General features: G+C 47.3%; 1 protein-coding gene across 1 annotated transcript; it reads right to left on the minus strand.

The window, feature by feature from the left end:
• Positions 1 to 4,361: 4,361 nt before the first annotated feature.
• On the minus strand, positions 4,362 to 15,444 carry LOC125917360 (chloride intracellular channel protein 5-like). The gene is made up of 2 exons (XM_049623582.1): positions 15,136 to 15,444; positions 4,362 to 8,862 (listed from the first exon to the last, which is right to left on the minus strand). The coding sequence occupies exons 1-2, from the start codon at positions 15,325 to 15,327 to the stop codon at positions 8,695 to 8,697; spliced, it is 360 nt and encodes a 119-aa protein (XP_049479539.1). The 5' UTR covers positions 15,328 to 15,444; the 3' UTR covers positions 4,362 to 8,694.
• Between the last annotated feature and the right edge of the window lie 1,118 nt (positions 15,445 to 16,562).

The raw sequence follows: 16,562 nt of genomic DNA on the forward strand, positions 1-16,562 counted from the left end.
CTTGAAGCAAATACTGTTGAGTAAGATGCTGGTTTTAATAAGTAAGCAAGTAAAAAGTTTGTTACTATTCTTGTCTGGTCCCAGTATTATCCGGCAGAAAAACAGGAAAAAGTGCTTTACTCATAACTGTTTATCATAGAGACAGGAAAGTTCAGTGGTTTTAGCTCTTAATCATAGCTCTTTTTTGGTGAAAAAAAATATATTCACGTTTATATTTCTATCTCACTAGAAAAAGTCTAGGAAGATAATCATTTACACATTAAAGGTGGTGGTTATCCCTGGGGTCCCATGGGTGGCTCAGTCGGTTAAGTGTCCGACTTCAGCTCAGGTAACGATCTCACGGTTCATGAGTTCGAGCCCCCCATCGGGCTCTGGTGCGGACAGCTCGGAGCCTGGAGCCTGCTTCGGATTCTGTGTCTCCCTCTCTCTCTGCCCCTCTCCCACTCATGCTCTGTCTCTCTCTGTCTCACAAAAATAAATAAACATTAAAAAAAATTTTAGAAAAAGGTGGTTATCTCTGGATGGAAGGATTACAGGTATTAACTTCTTTGCTTCTCTGTATTTTCTAAATTTGCTCTAATGAACATATATTCAGAAAAAAAAGATTTATCTGTTTAACTCATATGTAACCAGACTATGCCAGAACTACAGTATCCAGAGTCACCCTCACTTCAGAGCATCTAGTCTTCTTGTAAATATAACATGCCATCTATGCAGAATTTTGTGGCCAGCTTGGGAAACTGGCTAAACCATTCCCTAATCACAACCATGCAATCCAATAAGCATCAGGCAACTCTCCATCTTTTCAGACAGACAAACAAATGCTGTGTAGACTGCTTAGGAGGCCCCATTGGTCAAAAATATAATGGAAGCATATTTAACCAACAGATGCCTGTTTCTCTCCTAGACTCACGGTTATCACCCCCTCTTCAGAGTTCTGGTGCAGTGGGTGTCGGGGAAATGAGCTGTGAGATATGAGGTGAACCCAGAAGCCTAGAATACTGACTCATGACCTCTCCAGTGAACCACTAATGGATGTTTTTGAGCAAATAATATTTGCTGAGTGCTAGACAAGGTGAGGCGTGGTACAAACATTGGATAGCTGACATCCCGCCCCTTAAAAGAGCTTAGTTGTGGGTTTTTTTTGTTTGTGTTTTTGTTTTAGGAGCTTGGGTTTCAATTGGGGAAGGGGTGGTGAGGAGCAACGAGCACACAGGCACAATTCCAAATGCACAAAATGGCATGCAACCAAGCACTGCTCCACAGGTGGGGGAGCACTTCATTCTATGCTGGCCCCATTACAGTATTTGTATCGTGGGTCTTGCATGGTCCAGTCTCTGCGTCATATATTCATTTGGAGATAAGAAGCTTTGGGTTATCAAGCTATCCTAGTCAAAGGAGGTTAAACTCAGACTTTTTTTTTTTTAATTTCCATACTTCTTACTGACAATCTTACCAAAATTTGATCTGCTTTATTTTCTGCAGCTAATGACGCAAAGTGCAGGTCCCCAGGGTCATTTCAATTGCACATAGATATCGATTTCATGGAATGTGAACTCAAAAGATAGGAGAGTGACATACATGTGCATTGATCCCAAGACCAACTGAAGTTTACTTTAGAAGAAAGGAAAAGAGCGGCGCTTGGGTGGCTCAGTCGGTTGAGCGTCCAACTTCGATTCAGGTCATGATCTCATGGCTTGTGAGTTCGAGCCCCGTGTCGGGCTCTGTGCTGACAGCTCAGAGCTGGAGCCTGCTTCTGATTCTGTGTCTCCCTCTCTCTCTCTGCCCCTCCCCTGTTCTGTCTCTCTCTCTCTCTCCCTCTCTCTCTCTCTCAAATATAAATCAACATAGAAAAGGGAAGGGAAGGAAAGGGAAGGGAAGAAAAGAAAAGGGGGCTCCTGGGTGACTCAGTCAGTTGAGCGTCTGACTTCTGCTCAGGTCATGATCTCACAGTTCTTGAGTTCGAGCCCTGCATTGGGCTCTCTGCTGTCAGCACAGAGCTTGCTTCAGATCCTCTGTCCTCCCCTCTCTCTGTTCCTCCTTCCCCCACCTCAAAAATAAATAAACATTTAAAAAAAAAAAAAAACAATCCACCAGTTCCAAATACCCAAGTCTTTTCTGGTGATCAGCTTCTTCCATTAAGGAGGATCACAATGAGACCTTCTAATAGACTGATAGTTCCAATTGGTTGAAATGTCTTTTCACTGGAAATAACCCTTTATTACCTATAAGCACTCTTCATCAAGGATCTCATCACTTCAAATAAGGAACTTTCGTAACCCTCTTGGGGAAATGGGCCCAGAAAGTTCACAGAGTTAATGTAGTGATGGATTTAGGATTACAAGTCGGACCTGCTATTTTCAACTCTGACCCTCCTCCAGTCTGATACCCCAGTTCTTTTCCTACAAGGTAAAACTTATTGGGGATTCTGGGGATCTTAGCTAGTAGACATAAACATGAAAGAGACACGGCTCATGACACTTGTAAGTACAATGAGACGCTCTTGTCCCCCAAGGGCACTTTCTTGGCAGGTTCTCTGGAACAGGACTCTGTTCTCCTTAATGCCAGGCACAGGCACCGCCACTCATGTGCCCCTTGGTTTCATCACCACGCGATTAAGGAAACCAAGATGCAGAGAAATGAAGTCTCCCGTGCTCTCAGCTCTTGGTCAGCCTATGGAGCCAACAATGGGAACACGGAACACCTCCTGGCTGGGCACTCTGATGACCAAACTGACTCTTAAAAACAGCGGTGGGGCGCTTGGGTGGCTTGGCCAGTTAAGCGTCCGACTCTTGATCTCAGCTCAGGTCACGTTCTCACCGTTCCTGAGACCAAGCCCTGCGATGAGCTCTGTGCTGACAGTGCGGAGCCTGCTTGGGATTCTCTTTCTCTCTCCCTCTCTCCCTCTCTCCCTGTCTCGCCTCTCTCTCTCTCTCTCTCTCTCTCTCTCAAAATAAACAAACACTTAAAAAACAAACAAGAACAGCAACAACAACAAACTTGGCTAATACACCACTTAAGATGCCTTTGGCTGCCTGTAATAACAAACATACAAACACCCTTCAATGCTCTAGGATGCATTACGGAACAGGAAATGAAGAGTGAGAGCCACTGGCAGGGTTGGCTGATTCAGCAGCTCAGTGGTCCATTCCAGGAGGCAGGCTCCCTCCATTCTTGGAGAGAATGTGGTGTATTACCTGAAGCACACCCCTCATGGTCTCCCTGGGTGGCAGCATTTCCAGGCCTCACGCCCGCGTCCAGGAGCAGCCTCAGAGGCAGTGACTTAGGGAGTCACTTCTTCAGACCAAGGAGATCTTTCTCAGAAGTTCCTGAACAAATCTCCTTTCATAATACTGGGTGGAACTTGGTCAAGAACCCACTCTGAAGTCAACCACAGCCGGAAGGACAGGATCAGACCCTTCATGATTCACCCCCTGGAACTGGGGTTGGAACCACGTTTACCTGAGTCCTATGAAGGTAGGGAGTAGGAAGGAGTGGGGAGGAAGGCCCCGGACCCAGTCAGAGCTCTGCCTGAGGAAGCCAGGGGATGGTCAGGAGGGAGGGAAACCATCGACAGCATCAACTACACCTACTCTGAGCGACAGGCCACCTCTGATGGGAGTTCCTGGAGTTGGGTGTTACCTCCCTTCCAAGGTGAGGAGAGCCTATTCTGACAGAGCAGGAAAGACTCAGGAAACTGAATGCTCATAGAGGTCCCGTTGGGTGTTCATGCTGGCTTCAAGTAAAACTTACTAAAGACTCTGGGGACCCTAATCTAGAGTCAGTGATGTTCTAGGGGTAGAAAGTAGGGCCACGAACCCTGACAGGGCTAGGTAACCGGGGGGGGGGGGGGGGGGGGGGACAAGAGAGAGTTTGGGGTGCAGGTGGACCAGTATTTTAAAGTACTCCTTAAATCATATCTGGATTGTCACTGTTTGCCTACCCCCAAGTGTGACCCTACAGATTGGCAACTGAAAGGAGAAACATGAAGAAACGTCAGTGTATTTCTTGACCCAGCCCACGTTCTATAGAATAGAATCGAATTCATTCTTGCTAAAATAAAAATTGATTTTTGGATGACTGGGTCACAAGCTTCTTGCTTTTCCTTCCCCTCTTCCTCTTTTTATTTGCTTTTGATTTTTAAGAATAATGAACATATTCTCTTTTATAATGGGAAAACAGAATAACCCTTATTTGGAAAAAAAAAGGGGTATTTCACACTTCTCATTTAGAACAGCATAGGAAATCCCCACCTCAAATAAGCAGTCTGAGGATCGCGTTTGTAATATTTGAAAATAAACCAACTTTATTTGAATCAGCCAATACCAATCAAGACTGGAAAACAAATTTCTAACTGCTTCAGATTCATGAAGAAAACATTCAACAATATCTTCATTAAAAGGCAACTTATATTTATTAAGGCTTGAAAGCATGTCTTAGTACTTTATCACCACAGTTAAAGGTCTTGAGAAAATCAAGTGACCATCATTTGGAGTGTCTTTCTAAAATGAAATTTTGTCCTTCTATAAAAGCTAGGCATCTTTTGCTAAATTAGCTACACGCCAGCTTTCCAAATGGGAAAAACAGGAAATCAGGAAAGGAAGACAAATTCAAACATCAGCCGGATATTATATATTTTAAGTATAGGCATAATCGATAATATGAAATCGCTAACTATACATAAAATACCTTAGATAATTGGATCCTTAAAACTATGGTTTTCCAAAAAAAGATTGCTTTTAGTGACACACAGATTAGCCCAAACCCTATAATGAAGCAATCCTCCATTTTATTTTTGGTGGGTAAGGGGAACATTGGATCTAATTCCTCAGGTAACATTAGGCAAAATTATGCACACTTTGGATCATACCGAATGATGAAAGGAAAGCATCCTGAAACTAAGCTGCGAGAAGAATATTGGCAAAGGTCGAGGAACAGGCATTCATGAAGGGGGCTTCATGCTTGGTTTGAATGCTAAAAAGCACTGGATAGAAGACAATGGTCTTGTTTGCAGAAAGGGCTCCAAGCCCAAAGATGTTCAGCCCCAGATGTGGAACATGCATACTTTTCTCTAACGCTTACAATTCTTTTCAATGGCATATCAAAAACGACGAAGTGATCCCTTAGGAATCAATGAACTTAGTTTTACTAATGACTTAATACTGCTTCATCTTTCCAAGGAGAGAGACACTGGCATCTTGATTCACTCTGCTATCAAAAAGGCTCCTGGCCACTGGCAATAGTGGTGCGTCAAATACATCTCCTGCTGCCTCTAAACCAACTGATTTTTAGACACAGACCTCAATGGTTTCTCGCCACGGAAAACTCTTACTAACACACCCTCCTGACTCTGTCCCTTTCTTAAATTCTATTTGCCTAAGCCTCCTGGGATTCTTAGATCTGCAGATTCTTAGGTCTGTTCCAGGCATCATCCACTTTGCAACAATTCTAAGATGCTGGCGTCGTCTGCCTGCAGAGTGGCCAGAGGGCACAGATGTCGTGAAGAGCTTCCGTTGTTTCATTTGATAAATGCTAGCATGTGTAGCTCAGGAAACTTCACTCTTGGTGAAGCCTTTTTTCTAATGAAAAGGCCAAGATCCTTGCTGGCCCCACCAGCGGGGGATGTGAACACCAAAAACAGTGGCATTTCCTGGGAAGCTGAAACCGTCCGAGATTGTATGACCAAATAAAAGTGGTTTTCACTTTTCACAGCCTGTGATTCTGAATTGTCAGGCATCTGAATTCCCTTATCAGGGGATAAAGACACACAATAGAAGGGACCATTATCCAGCCCATCTTATAAAGTTATTAAAATCATATCCAATACCTTCTCTCTGGGCCATCCTGAGAGGCAGCCCAGCCTGACAGATGGGTAAATTCTACACAGTTATTCTAAGTTGGGTTCTCCTTTCTGCCTCTGCCTCCCACCATGCTATCCCATAAAAATCAAATAAAACAGTGACACGGAAACCAAAGAAGAAAAATAAATCCCAAACAAAATAGGATCTCATCCCAAACCTTTTCAAATGCCAATGAAATGTTTTCTGAAGGATCAGTATTCATTCGAGACCGGCGACAAGGGTGACCTCCTCTTAAAACTCTGGAGTCTACACTGCAAACCTTGAATACTTCCTGAGTTGGTTCTGGAGACACCTAAGGACCTCACCATACGGATGTTGGAAGATGATTTGCCATGTATATAACAAGGTTATGGCCAAGATTCTTCAGGGAGGCTGCAGAATCTGGAGGCAAATCTCTTTTGGAAAAAAATAATCAGAAGATAATATTATTGTTACTTAAAAATATTCTAATAAATCTGGTCATAAAACATTAAAGCTCTCAGTCAATACTCGTATTATATAGTAATCTACTGTTGAAAGAAAAAAGATATTCCTGAATCAAGTACTCAGAAGTGCTTTCCATCTATAACTCTGCCCCCTGTGTTAAATGGTTATAAGTGATCACGTAACTGCCCCCCCCAAACTCGTGCCTTAATATTTATGTAAAACTAAGTCAGCCACAGAAGGAATATCTAGAAACAACCATGTTGATTTGGTTTGGCTTGTTTTTAAAGACTCGCCAACGCTGAATTCTGACAATCAAATCAGTCATTAGTATCTGACAACTCGTGTGGGGAGCCATCCCCCCCCGGGTGGCCTGTTTTCTGTCGCGCTGGCCATGCTAACACCTACCTGCTTCAAGAACAGCACCACTGTGGGTCTCTGGAAAGTAAACTGCCTCTTAGGTCATCATGCCTGTGTTGGTCAACTCAGGAAGGGGTTTCTGGGGACAACAGGATTTACACTAATTCAAAGTCTCTTGGGATCATTCAAGACTTCATCTCCCAAGAGGCCTGTCTGGGGCTTTACTGTAGAGTAAAAGGGGCCATTTCCTCAGCATTCTCCTTTTTAAACATGTCTCGGGACTAAGTTCCCGGGAAGTCCCAGGGAAGGTTCCTTTAGGGGTGGAAATGAATCGACTCCTCCTGCCCTTGCAAAGCTCTCAGGCTAATAAAATGTCCTACTGAGAAATTTCCTCTTCCTCAGTGGGCTAAGGGGTCCCCTGTTTCCTCCCCAATGCTCAGATCTGTGTGCCATTTTTGTTCTCCAGAGCTCCCTGGAGGTAGGTGGGTCTGGGGCCTGCCAGGTTGAAGATGCACAGATGTCTTCACGGAAAGGCCCCATGCTGTCCTGCCACCCTTCCTGAGCAACGAGCCAGGTCCCGAGGCTTTCTAGCACTTGGAAGCCTCATCCTGTGGCAGGTGGCTTTTCTCATAGGGTGTTCACCAGGATAGGGGGCCGATGGTTAGCTCATTTCCCTGAGTTTCCTCTGCCCGGGTCCCCAGGCTCAAGCCAGGTGAGCTTTGAAGGAGGTGACACTCAAGGAGAGTGACCAAGGAGAGAAATACCAACTAAAAAATATCCTTTTTCATCTGGCAGGTGAGTCAGATGGCAGGAAAATTAGCCCAGATGGGGCACATATTTTTCTTCAAGTTCAAACCACATGGTTTCCCAGTCAGAAAGGCCCATGGACTTTCTTCCTAAGGTGTTCCATGACCATGCCACCTCCCAAATGGACCCATCACCCGATGGAGGCTGCAGCCGACTCAGCCAGGAGCGCCCAGCTAGCAGACCCAAGACCCACATCCAGGAGCAACTTGAAGGAACTGGAAAGTCATGTTTGGCCAATTCTTGGGTTTTTTTGTTATAGGGTTCGCAGTGATATATAACATCAGCAGTTCAAGACTTAGGGAGATCATAAGAGAGAAGACCTATCTGAAACATTGCCAGGGAACATGGAGCCTCATGAAGAACTTCTTCACCCAACCGTCCCCCCCCCCCATCTGCTTTCTCCAAGACTGAAATTCACTCGTGGATCAAACGTAATCTCCACCAAAACAACTACCCCTAAAGCAAGCAAAATCCATGGCTGGTAGACCCCGTGGTCCTTTTGGCATTGACGCTCCTCCTCTGGCCCTTCCCAGTCACTCTGCTTTGCAACTGCATGCCAACTTCCCTTCCTCGAAAGGCCTGGACAGTGTAAAAACAGAGGCTGGTGTCAGCCAGATACACGAGGGCATCGCAATGCCCTCAGCACGGCAGCAAACGGAGACTACGTCTGAAGTGGTTTTCCAATCTGGTCTTCAGCGCCCAGTGGGACAGCAGGTGTCAAGACTGGGTGTGTCTGTCACGTGCCCAATCCCCAGCCTGCCTGTCCTCCGTTCACTCTCTCCATCTCCCCCAAACGTAGCGGATCTGTTTCTACTAAGAACTACGATGGCATCTGTCCTTGGCCGTGGAGTTCCCAACAAAGAGGAGGGCGGAAGAGGGCACAGTGTCGCACGTTTTCCTAATGCAGCTGAGGAGAGGTTCTGATATTGGCGGAGGGGGCAGTGACGGTCCCTTACGTGGGTTCTCCAACACTGACCCCAGATGCACGGAACCCAGGCCAGGCCCAAAGGTTGAGAGCTTGACTATTTCTATCATTTCTGCTTGCAGATTCCTGCACGATCAGATGGGGTCGGCGCTGACCTTCCTAAGAGACAGCAGGCCGGGGTTCCATGAGGCCAGCAAGAGGCGGCCGGCTACAAAAAGGAGTGTCCCCGAGGCAACGCGGAAGAGGAGTGTGTGAGGCCGGAGTCCTTTGGGAGAAGCGGAGTCCTTCTGCTGGAGCGGTGGGGCAAGGTGGCCGAGCTCAGGACCGACTGAGGCGCTTGGCAACATCCGCGTAGGCCGACTCGATCTCCTTGTCTGCCGCACAGGTGTTGGTGAACTCATCCCGGGCATAGGCGTTCTTGAGGTACCGCCACAGGCCCGTCATCTCAGCGGGGAAATCGTAGTTGCGGTATTTCTTGGCCACAATCTACAACACAGGCGATAGGACAGATGGCGTGAGCGGGCAAAGCAAATCACTGAGAAGGAGTTAAGCGGCTTGACCTACCATGTGGCCTGGGAGGAAACCCAGCAGGCATCACAGGGGGCCATCAGCAAAGTGTCTGTGACACAAGCTGGCAAGCACTGCCTCCTTGTCATCTTATCTAAGCTTATTTATTTCTTAAGTAAATACAATTTGCCCTTTGACCTCGCCATTCTGCTTCTAGCGATGTTTCCTTAGGAAACAATCATGTACGTATACCAAGATTCAGCTACCCGTATATGATCATGGAACTAACAGTAAAAAAAAGAATGCAACGGTAAAAAAAAAAAAAGGTATAGAACACAAATGTCCGCCAATATCGAAATGGAGAAATACATCATCATACGTAAATACAGGGCCATTCCGGACAGCCATTGAAAATGATGCTGCAGGGGCGCCTGAGTTAAGCATCTGACTTTGGCTCAGGTCATGATCTCACGGTCCGTGAGTTCAAGCCCCACGTTGGGCTCTGTGCTGACAGCTCAGAGCTTGGAGCCTGCTTCAGATTCTGTGTCTCCCTCTCGCTCTGCCCCTCCCCCACTTGTACCCCCCTCTCTCAAAAATAAAGATTAAAAAAATTTTTTGAAAATAAAGTGCAGTATAAAATAAAATTTTTAAGAAGTGCAGTATCATGCATTTGGAGAAATGTGTGTGATTACTTAGAAGTACGGGTACCAAAATGTGATCAGTGGTTAAGTCTGACTGATCGAGCTATAAACTGTTTCCTGTTACCTACTCTGTTTTACCTAAGCACCCGTATTTTTAGGAGAGAATAAAAAGCATAAGGAGTGTAAGTTAGATGTGGGAATGGATAGGCAGGTTCTCGAATGAACAGATCTTGACTGGGAGTGAACGAATGGTGATTTTTATTCTGTCTGGAGTCTGCCACACGTGGGGGCTGTGGATGGGCATTCTGGGAAAGCGGAGTTCGTGCTGAAATGGTCGCACAGTGGTTAAAGCATGGGCTCTCGATCCCAGCTGAATGCATCTGGAATTTTTACTCCAGTACTTAATAGCTGTGTGGCCTTGGACTACTTACTTAGCCTCTCTGAGCTCCAATTTCTTTATCTCCCAAAGGAAGATAATAATAGAACCTATCCTGGAATAACAAATTAGTTAACACACACGAAACGTTTAGAGGGGTACCTGGCTCATACTGAGTGCTCGAGAAACATTACCTCCTCTTCTAATTCATTGAGACCCACCTTTTGCCCATTTGCATGCGTTCACAGATAAGGATAAGGTGGTCTTCGCTGAGGGTGACCTGTGTAGTTACACAGGGCCTCGAACTCAGAGGGGCCTGTTCTTGGTTTAATGCTCTGCTGTCACCATCTGGAAATTCTGAGTACTTTTTTTTTTTTTAACAGGGCCCCCTTTATTGTCACTGTACTTTGGGGTCCACACATTAGCCGTTCTTGCCTCGAGCCCTCGGGGGGCTAGGGTGGGAACAATAAAGAGTAGCCTCTCTCCTAAGGCACTGACTTCTGACTCCTTTCCTCGCTTTCTTTTTAGAGAGGTTGTCAGACTGCTGACCCTGGGATCCTCCCACTCAGAGAACCCCCCCCCCCCCCGCCACCCCAATTCAGCTACTCTGGACTTTCACCTTCATGTTGATGCCCGTGATGTTCAGGGTCCCCTAGAGAGCTGTGCTGAGTGAGGGCAACGATGAGGGAGGGCAGGAAAAGCTCAGCCTCATCAATTTGACCACATTCCCAAGGAGCACGCATCTCCCCCTCCCTATTCTTCAGTTTGGAACGTCTGTTACATACTAAGCTCTGTTCTATTCTGAATTGCAATTACTGTTTTCATATCCTCTCTCTCTTCTCTAGCTTGTGAGCAGTAGGAGGACAGGAACCACAACTTCTTCATTTCTGTACTGCCTGATAATCTCAATGACACGGTTTATAAGCATAGCGACACTAGCAAATACTTATCTACCCTGCACCCTGCTCTAGGCTCCACCTTAAGCCCTCTGCAAGCTACTTTAAATCTCTAAATAACTTTATAAGGAAGAGTGTATTATATTCCCATTTTTACAGACGTGGAAAGTAAGGCAAAGGGAAGTTAAATAAGTAAAGGTTCCATAAACAGTTGTACGGAATCTTTACTATCTTCAGTTATCCCAAATCAGAGTGCATCTCCTAGAGTCAAACGTAAGAAACGTACTTTTAAAGACCAGAGGTCCTCAGCAATGAACAAACTGAAGCCACAAGAGATTCAATGGCTTACACAACATTACACAGGAAATGAATTAATTCGACCAACATCTACTGAGTAATCACTAATATATTTATTCCGGTCCTTGCTTTTCTTTTCTTTTTTTTTTTTTATTTGAGTGTAGTTGACGTGCAATGTTACATTAGTTTCAGGTGTACAACCCCGTGATTCAGCCAAGTTTCCGTGCTGTGCTGTGCACAGCCACAGTGTAGCTCCTATCTGTCACCACAGGACACTATCAGTATCACTGACTATGTTCCTTAGGCCCTGCCTTTTAGTCCTGTGACAGTCCTTCCCTCCTAATCTGCGGTCCTCTCCACGGGGCTACCGAGCCCTGTGCAAATGATGCAGGAACCGCTATACTCAGAATCTCTCTTGTGCCAGTTATTCAGCTATAGCTGCTGATCTCCAAACCACCCTTGGGCTTGTTTCTTCCAGCCCCTGGGGCAGGGACTCTGCAAATCACATCTCTGCTTTGCCAGTGACTCCCTGTGAGACTCTGTCATGAGGGGGCGCTAGAGAGAGAGTCTGCAAGGCTGGAGGAGGGAGAAGAGACGTCCCTTCCCTTCCTAGGCATTCTGTTCCTCTCAGTCCCCTTTGCTCCCGCAGTGGCAACTGACTCCAGTTTTCTTGTTTTGCCTACACTAGCGGAACCCGTGCATCACCCCGTCTGAGAGAGGCCAGCACACGACAGTGACTCCTCTGGACTGTCCTCTTAACTCCGCCTCCAGTGCTGGCTCGGCGCGCCCCACCTCAGAGGTCCAAGGTTCAGCTCTGCAGGGGCCCCTCATCTAAGTTTCCAAGTTTAGATAATTCTGACCTCTTCCGTTTACCTCTGCTGCCCTGGGGGTTGTAGCTGCCTCATCCTGGTGAAATGTCATGGTACACTTTGCCTTCCTAGATCTTCAGTACTTAGTGCTTCTTTCTATTAAATTCTTTTGGTGGGGCGCCTGGGTGGCTCAGTCGGTTGAGCAACCGACTCTTGATTTTAGCTCCGGGCAAGATGCCAGGATTGTGGGATCGAGCCCTGCATCGAGCTCCATGCTGAGCATAGATCCTGCTTAAGATCCTCTCTCTGTCTCTCTCTCTCTTTTTCTCTCTCTGCCCCTCTCTCCAGCTCATCTCTCTCTCTCTCTCTAAAATGAAAAAAAAATTAAATTCTCTTGGCTAAGATAACTGGTCTGGTGTGGTCACTGGAGAAGCCATCCCCACAATGTTGCGTCCGGCTCAGGTGTGGCTAAAAAAGCAAAGGGGATGGAATCTGAGTCCTCTGGCAGAGCACCGGCCATAAGCAAATGCCGGGTCCAACAGACACTGCCCGTTCACCTTGGCCTTCCCCTATTCACCGCAGGGTGAGGGCCCTTGGGTTTGCCCAAGAGCCTTTGAGAAGAAGTTGTCCCTGCCCCGGCAAGAGCAAGTCCCTGCAGGATCCGCGGGTCACACGCTGACCGACAGAGCGGCCTCAAGTCCCTCCGTGCTGGGATCTGTTTTCATTTTTAAAAGATACGACATGAGATTTAAAACAGCAGAAAAGCAATTTATGGACATAGACTTGTGTTCATGCCTCCCTTCCTGTTTGCTTCAGGGGCTGAAGCAGGTCACTGTGCTAGGCAGGGGTCCCAGTGGCCCCGAGAGAAGGCCCGCCATGCCCCTCCCTGCCCGGATCTGCACGCCCTGAGCCTTGGCCACAGAACCGGCTATTTCCTCGCATGTCGGTTTGACTTGAGGAGCCAAGGACTAGAAGGGAGCCAGACAGCACGAGTTCAAACCAGGCTCTCAGGCAGGATGAAGATGAACCTGAACGAGAGCCAGGCAAGAGAGAGAGAGGGAGGGAGAACGCACGCGCAAGAGAGCAGGCGGGGATGCGCGCACGGAGCTCTGACGTTCACAGGAACTTCCACGCTCCTGCTCTGAATTTGCTCTTTCATATGAAAACAGTTAGCTCCCACAGCCCAGATTAGGTTTTGGCATCAGAAGCCAAACTTGACTTGGCTCCCCCTTCACTCTTTCTTCATGTCGGGGGTTTGCCAGGTCTCTGGGATCTGATAAGCTGGATCAGCAGAAATATGAGGAGACAGAAGGCGAGGCCCAGCCTTGTCCCCTCCAAGGCCGCCATCCCCCCCACCCCCGCCCCGCCCCGATCCCCAGCTTCTCCAAGGACACGGGTGTCGCATCATCGTTTAGGGCTAGGAGGCACTGGAGGAGTCGAAGGATGAAGCACGGGGCCTGGGAGATCCATTTGTTTACCTTATTTGACAAGAGATTCTTCAAGACAGAAGAAAAGAGCGAAGGAAGAGAGAGAAAGAGGCAAGAAGGAATATACTTCCTATCTCTTCATTGGGGCATGAGAAAAAAGAGTTCCAAAGAGATTAAATGACTCGCCCCAGCTCATGCTGTCAGGACTAGCATGGGGGTCTCACGCCTTTCTGAATGGGGGTCCTTCCGTTACACCACTCTGACGCAGTGTGGCTGACCTGGAATCACACCATCCCTAAGGGTGCCACTTGTAACTCAGGAAAAGAGAATAAAAGGCGTTTCCAGGGCTGTGGTGGTGCATGCAGTAATTAACAACCTGAAAGACGTGTAAGCTTGGGTGGACTTACAAGTAACCGTTGGCCTGGCCCCGAACCCAAAGTGCCTTCATATTCATAGGCTGCATTTTCCCAGCCTATCGGTAACGGCATGCATGATTCCCACCCAGTCTCCAGCTCTGACCAAGTCCCATGGCGCTTGCCCAGCTACGATCGCAATTCAAGCTGGTTGTGCTCTGATTGGAGGGAGGCCCGCGTTTCCAGCTCAGGACTACAGCTGAAACACGATAGGCAGATAGCCAGCTGATAAACGGTTCTTTTTACGAAGGGTAGAAGGAAAGTGGGTATGATAAAGTCACAAGCTAAGTGATGAAATGGCCAATCAGTGAGTATTTATGAAAGGGCCACCATGAACCCGCCCACCGTCATGCTTGGAGAAGCCACTATCCCCACAGAGCTGACTGCCTGAGACGTACGATACGAGTACGTATGAGAGTAGATGACGATCTAACTGCACGATCCCACTGTGTGTTTCTCTAGGCTGGTGAGGGCCGGGAAAGGAGGTAAGAAGAAGCATCAGTTTAGAGAGAGAATGTTGGGGCACCCTACTGTTGTCTTCAAATGAGATGAAACAGAGCAGTCCCGTTCCATGCTGTTCCAGGATACAAAGGGTGGCCTGGAGGCTGATGGGGCTCAATATAAGGATGTTTTAATAATCACTGCTGTCCAAAGGGATAGGGCTGACTCGCTAGGCAGGGGACTCTTCATCATCAGAAAGGTGCAATGACAGCTGCATGGAAGCCTGTCACAGACACACAGAAAGTGGTCCTGTTTGGGGTGGGAGATGGTTTGGGATGACCTTGGGATTCCCTTCTTTCCAACTCTCGGATCCTCCGATTCTTACAGGACAGGATTACACGGGGTGATGAAGTTGACCAGTGAGTGCAACCATGACAAGAAAATGATGTCACTTCTTACAGCCTCCAGCTCTTCAACTGATAGATGAGGAGGATGCTATATGCCTACCCTAGGGAGTTACTGAAGGGAATGAGAAGGCTCGCACATGAAGCAACTTCAGAGAGATGTGGGGGTGTGGCCAGTGAGAACCCAGGAGGCAGAGACAAGGAAGAAGTGCCCCCACTCACTCTCTCTCTCATACATGAAATGACAATGAGCTACTATGTATTGAGCCTTTACAATATGCCAGGCACTGTCACACTGTATTTACTCTCCCAGCCAAAAAGTAAGAATGAGAATAAGGAGGAAGTAATATATGCCTGTTTTACTGACACTCAGAGAGTCTATACAGCCACCAGGCAGTGGAAGCTGACTCTGGGTTCCTATTCGTGTGACTTCAGAGCCCAGACTCTGGACCGGCCGTGTGGCACTGTCCTTGACTCATCCACACAAGTGACCGGGCCTATGGCGGACCTGGATACAGTGAGCCACCTGCAGATAGAGCGGTCTTTACCTTGACCACATGGAGTTTGGGCAACAGATTGCAGTCGGCCAGGGTCAGCTCGTCCCCGTCTAGGAATTTGCGCCGGGACCTCTTGTCTTCATCCCCGCAAGTGTTGGCGTCGATCTCCTCTGGAAGAGGGGTGTTCAGGTAGTCATCCAGTTTCTTCAGTGCCTTGGTCAGGCCTTTCTCAAGGGCTGGCATGAAACAGCAAAAGAAGTATCTTTAGCAGACCTTCCTGCCACTGGCAACAACCGCAGGGACTTCGGAGTAAAGGGGCTCATCCCGAATCCTGTCCCCCTCGTCACACGGCCAGCTCCCCACACACTACAGAATACCTGGCAGTCACCAATCTAATGCAGTGGAAGAGGACTAAGTGGTCTGAAAAAGCAAACTTTTTTTTTATTAAAAAAAAAAAAGCTTTTGAATATTTATTTATTTTTGAGAGAGATTAGCGCAAGTGGAGGAGGGGCAGAGAGGGAGAGGGGGAGACAGGATCCAAAGCTGGCTCCGTGCTGACAGCACTGAGCCTGATGCAGGGCTCGATCGAACTCATGACCCATGAGATCACGACCTGAGCCGAAGTCGGACACCCCACCGACTGAGCTACCCAGGTGCCCCAGAAAAAGCAAACTTTAACCAAGCAATGTATACTAGCTAATCATTTGTGGAAAAAACATAAATATAGAAATACAACCATTAGGATATACGTCTGAGTTTTTAGAGTGCTTATCTCCAGTAGATATAATAATGACAGTTAATTTTCATTTTCTATTTTGCTTCTCTATATTTTGCCAATATTCCACAATCAACCCACATAATAATTTTGTAGAAAGGGCTCCTAAGTAAATAACAACTGCGTAAAATCCCTAGGACAGAGATATGCACCAGACTTTGCAGAAGCATTAACCATGGGAGCACTGACGAACCCAACCTGAGAAGGGAAGGTGACAAGGTTTGCAGGAAGACCTGACATAGGAAAGTAAACCACCTGTTTGGTGTTGCCCCTAGAGGACCAATGCATACCAGAAAGCCCTACTTCAGTTTAATCTAGAGAAGCTTGTTCTAAAAATCAGGGATGTCCAAAATGGAAGGGCCAGTGCACCAGAAATGCCCAGTCACAGCTGCGTGGAAACCTGTCACGGACACAGCTCAAAGAATGAACGTCCAAAGGAAGATCATGTGGTGGATGACGTTTGCAGTCTTGCCCCAGTAATTTCCTGCCGAGTAATTCATTTAGTCACAAGAGCAGAACAAAATATTCAAAAGAACAGCCGGATGGGGCGCCTGGGTGGCTCAGTCGGTTAAGCGGCTGACTTCGGCTCAGGTCACGATCTCGCGGTCCGTGAGTTCGAGCCCCACGTCGGGCTCTGTGCTGACAACTCAGAGCCTGGAGCCTGTTTCAGATTCTGTGTCTCCCTCTCTCTGACCCCCCCCCA

The sequence above is a fragment of the Panthera uncia genome, unplaced genomic scaffold (assembly GCF_023721935.1).
Source record: "Panthera uncia isolate 11264 unplaced genomic scaffold, Puncia_PCG_1.0 HiC_scaffold_1757, whole genome shotgun sequence".
Lineage (NCBI taxonomy): Eukaryota > Metazoa > Chordata > Mammalia > Carnivora > Felidae > Panthera > Panthera uncia.

Excerpts from the sequence above, each read along its gene's own strand:
- LOC125917360 (XM_049623582.1), bottom strand. The coding sequence starts at position 15,327 with ATGCCAGCCCTTGAGAAAGGCCTGACCAAGGCACTGAAGAAACTGGAT. Across the intron at positions 8,863-15,135 it reads CCAAACTCCATGTGGTCAAG|ATTGTGGCCAAGAAATACCG; the intron begins GTAAAGACCGCT and ends CCTGTGTTGTAG.